This window comes from Oryza brachyantha, chromosome 3, assembly GCF_000231095.2.
Source record: "Oryza brachyantha chromosome 3, ObraRS2, whole genome shotgun sequence".
Lineage (NCBI taxonomy): Eukaryota > Viridiplantae > Streptophyta > Magnoliopsida > Poales > Poaceae > Oryza > Oryza brachyantha.
This window is the reverse complement of record NC_023165.2, coordinates 15,594,348-15,598,742: the sequence shown is the minus strand read 5'-3', so window position 1 is coordinate 15,598,742 and position 4,395 is coordinate 15,594,348. Positions and strand designations below refer to the sequence as shown.

Here is a 4,395-nt window from a genome sequence, read left to right as displayed (position 1 = left end):
TTTATCAGACTCATCCTGGAAACTATTAGAACATACAAAAAGCAAAAGTGCCAAAAGTGCTTCTCTTAATAGGTGTTTCAGACTCCCACCATACAAATACTCTGCCAACCAAAGGAAAAAAGAACTACTAATACATTAAGTTTACCAGCCCAGTGTATATAAAGAATAATTAAGCATCTTACAATTCACATAAAAAAGCATTACTCTTCAACTTCCTTTTTGATTTCTTCCAACAGTTCATCCTTGTAGTCCTCAAATGTTCCATTGAATTTGTTCACAGTGCCATCTTCCACAACCCATATCTCGCTCTTCTGCTCGTCATCACACACTCTAGAGATCAATCTCGAGTCATGGCTAACCAAGACCACACCACCAGTGAATTCTTCCAGCGCATCTGCCAGTGCATCAATACTTTGCATATCTAGGTGATTTGTTGGCTCATCCAGCAGGAGGATATGAGGATGTGACATTGATATTGAAGTGAACACAACACGGGCTTTCTGACCACCAGATAATTTAACAATTGGAGTGAGATGGTTGTGCCCTGGTAAACCAAATTTTCCAAGCTTCGCACGGACAGCCTCTGCTTTGCTCATTCCCTCCTGGTCAGGGTGGATTCTGAGCAAATACTGAACTGCATTTTCCTCCATTGTCAACAAGTCAACAAAATGCTGTGAGTATCGCCCAATCCTCAGCTTCTGGCTCCTCCTTACCTCTCCTTCAGTTGGGGTAAGATCACCCGCAAGTAAATTAAGAAGAGTAGATTTTCCTGCCCCATTGGGACCAACAATCGCAACACGTGTTCCCATGTCAATGCCAACATCAACATCAGACAGCTTGAAGTCAGGGCGATTAGGGTAGCTGAAGCCCACGTCAATGAGCTGAAGTAATGGTGGTGTGAGCAAAGTTGGCTCTGGGAAGTGGAACTCAACCTTGTAGTCAAGCCACTTCTGTGGAAGATCAGCTGGCTTCAAGTCGTCATCATCATTTGCTACATTCTTCCCCTTGCCCTTGCTCTTGGCAGCCTCCTTATTAGCCTTTGATAGTGCCTGACCTTTGACCTTATCTTGCGCTGCCTTGCTCCCAGTCTTCCTCGCTGCTTTCATCTGCTTTTCAAACACCTCAAACTTCCTGTTCATCTCTTTCCTTTTTTGTTCATACCCACTCTCAAAGTCATCAAAATTTCCACGGTAAACATGCAGATTTTTATCATGCAAATGAATGATCTCGTTGCAAACTGTGTTCAGGAAGTCACGGTCATGAGACACAACAATCAATGTCTTCTTCCATTGTGAGCACAAGTATTGCTCTAACCAAAGAACAGCTCGGAGGTCAAGATGGTTCGTTGGTTCATCAAGCAGCAGCAATGTTGGCTGCATGAACAGCGCGCGAGCAAGCGAGATCCGCATCCTCCAGCCACCACTGAATGATTTAGTGGACCTGGCCTGCATGGCCTGATCAAACCCCAGGCCAGCAAGGATCTTGGACGCACGAGCCCGTGCTGCATCCGAATCCCGGAGATTGAGCTTCTCGTAAACCTCGGCAAGCCGGTCATTGTCATCAGCATCATTGGAGGACTCGAGCTTTGCCTGCTCTGCGCGGAGCGCTGCAAGCTCTTCATCAGCGGCAACAACCGCCTCGAGCGCTGAACGATCGTCTCCAACAATTTCCTGCTCCACAAGCAGGACATCAATGCTCCGGGGCACAGGGACCTGCCGCCACGCCAGCAGTTTCAACAGGGTGGACTTGCCCATGCCATTGGGCCCGACGAGGCCATAGCGCCGGCCGTGCGAGATCCGGAGCGAGGCGTTCTTGAGTAGCTCCTTCCCGCGGGCGGAAACAGAGAAGTTCTCGAGCACGATATCCCTGATATTGTCATCGGCGGCGGCGTCACCTTCGGAGGCCCCGGAGGATCCAGGGACGCGAGCGCCGATGACGACAGAGAAGGCGTCGCGGTCGTCACGGAGCGCCTCCTGCTTGGCCGCTTCCGCCTGCGCCGCCGCCATCGCCTCGCGCTTGTCCTTCTTCTTGGCGTCCTTCTGCGAAGGCGCGATGGCGTTGAGGTCGACGGTGGCGCGGGCCTTGGGCTTAGAGACCACGGCGGCAAGGTCGGCGTCGTCCTCCTCGTCGTCGGAGGGGGGCAGGTCGATGTCGCCCATGTAAGACGACGCGGGCGCCTTGGAGGGCTTGGGTTTCGACGCCGCCGCCTTGGATGGCTTCGCCTTGGACGCCGGCGCGTCCATGGAGGCCAGCATGGCGGAGACGGACATCGGCTTCTCCTTCTTGCTGCCGGCTCCGGCGGCGGAGGAGGACGACGAAGTGTCTTTGCGACCCATGGCGGCGGCGGCGGCGGCGGCGATTGGGGAATTTAGGGTTTGGTTTACGGTCTAATAGTAATACCGGACTACGGGTGTAACCGTGTACTGTGGGTGGGGTCGGTAATGATAGATCGGGACGGCTCATTCTCTTGTGCACCGACCTGGACACCGTTCGGAAGCCATTCACGTATATGGGCTACATTTGGGCTATACGTGCCCATAGGCCCACGAATCAGTGCGTATAGTTAAAATAAAAAAGTCCACCAAAGGTCCCTGAACTTAGAGCCTTTGTTTGTTTTCCGTCACTTAACCCGAATATCAGAAATGTGTACCTCTAAACTTGCACGATCCGTTCAAAAAAGTCTCTCGACAGTATTGACTCATTTTTTAACTGGTTTTACTAATGTGGTGTCTAATGAGTCACACATGTCAGGTTATTTTATTTTATTTTATTTTCTTCTATTCTCTTCCTTCCTCTCCTCTCTTCTTCCTCTCTTCTATGCTTCTCTCCCGTCCTTGACAGTGGGCGAGCAGCGCCAGGGGCAGGCGGGCTAGGTGCGGTCGGTGGGCGGTGGCGGGGGTTGGGGTTTCGTTTACAGTATTCGCACTAGGTGTTTGGCTGTGAACTCTACTCCAAATTCCAGGTGATAGCGTGCGTGCGTGTGTGAGAATTCCTTCTAGGTTAGACACCAACAAACTGTAGCTAGCTCATGTGCTAGAGCTAGCTGGAATGGAGTGTTTGTGAGTGCGGGAGTGACGAGCTCTCGAGGGAGTGACCAGCGATGTGGTACTACTAGGGTTCGGAGTATCGCAATGACGTTTTGTATTGGGGGTCACCGAAATGGCGAAATTTTTGAAAAAATTCAGAAATATTTCGGACGAAAATTGTTCAAACAATATTTGAATTCAAATTAAAAAATTGGATTCAAATCAAAGAATACTGCTGCAAGTGGGTGCCGGCGATGACTTTGAGTCAGGGGAAAGCGTGCAGCGACTGCGCGGAAGCTGGGGAGGCCGGGTATGCGATAGCGATGCGCGGCGGCTGGGGAAGGCTGGAAGCTTGCCGACGGGGTGGGGGAGGACCGACAGCGGCGCGCAGTGGCTAGAGGATGGAGCAGACGGAGAAGGCAGGCAGCGGGCGCCACCGACGCCGGAAGCGGGAGACTGGGCGAGCGCATTTTTTTCACGATCTATTTTGATTCTTAGGTGGCCGCCGCATGCGCATCTGGTGAGGGAGTACGGCGGATTGGGAATATTGGGAGCTGCTTAGGGTTACCATCCAAAATTTGCGTTAATTTTTTTAGGCGAAATTTTTGACCAGAGACACTGACTATCGGGACCCACCGAAACGACCGAAATTTCGAAAATTTCATTCTGGAATTTAAAGCCCTGGGTACTACTACCACGAGCAAACACAAGAAGGATTCACGGTGAATGAGGAGTATACTCCATAGTAAAAATGAGTCGATCCCTAGCACCGCAACATGCCAAACAAACACACGTGCACACACAGATTGTGAGAGGGGAGGTAACCGAGAAGCATCGGCGTGGGTTCGGCGGCACTTCAGCGCGCGATTGGTGCTCGCATGATTAGCCGTAACATGTGGGTGGAACTGGGGTTTTCGCCGGCTCCCGTGCTCCAGCCGGTGCCCACATTGCTGGGTGCGCGCGCCTTTGCGTCGGCCGGCCGTTTGGCACAGACGCAATCGTATTAACTCATGGACATGTGCGCGCCAATCGCCTAGAAGCGGTGGGCAAGCGGCGCCCCGCACCCTAGCCCACGGGCCCCGCCACCGCCGTCCGCACCCCAGCCCCCGTCTTTGCCCACCGACCATGCCCCAACCCACCGCTGCTCGCCCACTGCCTGCCACAAGCTAGAAGGTCAGGAGAGAAGCAGAGAAGAGAGGAACAAGAGAGAGGAGAGGAAGGAAGAGAAGAAAAGAAAAGAAGGGAAGAGAAAAAAAACCTGACATGTAGGACCCACTGGACGCCATATCTCAATACTGTCGAAGGATCTTTTTTGAATGGATTATGTGAGATTAGGGGCACACATTTTTGGTATTACGATTAAGGTACG

At 51.9% G+C, this 4,395-nt stretch overlaps 1 protein-coding gene across 1 annotated transcript; it reads right to left on the bottom strand.

Annotated features, from left to right (window-relative positions):
• Positions 1 to 2,394, bottom strand: LOC102707851 (ABC transporter F family member 4). The gene has a single exon (XM_006650169.2). It carries the CDS (start codon positions 2,334 to 2,336, stop codon positions 201 to 203), a length of 2,136 nt encoding a protein of 711 aa, XP_006650232.1. The 5' UTR covers positions 2,337 to 2,394; the 3' UTR covers positions 1 to 200.
• Positions 2,395 to 4,395: the final 2,001 nt, after the last annotated feature.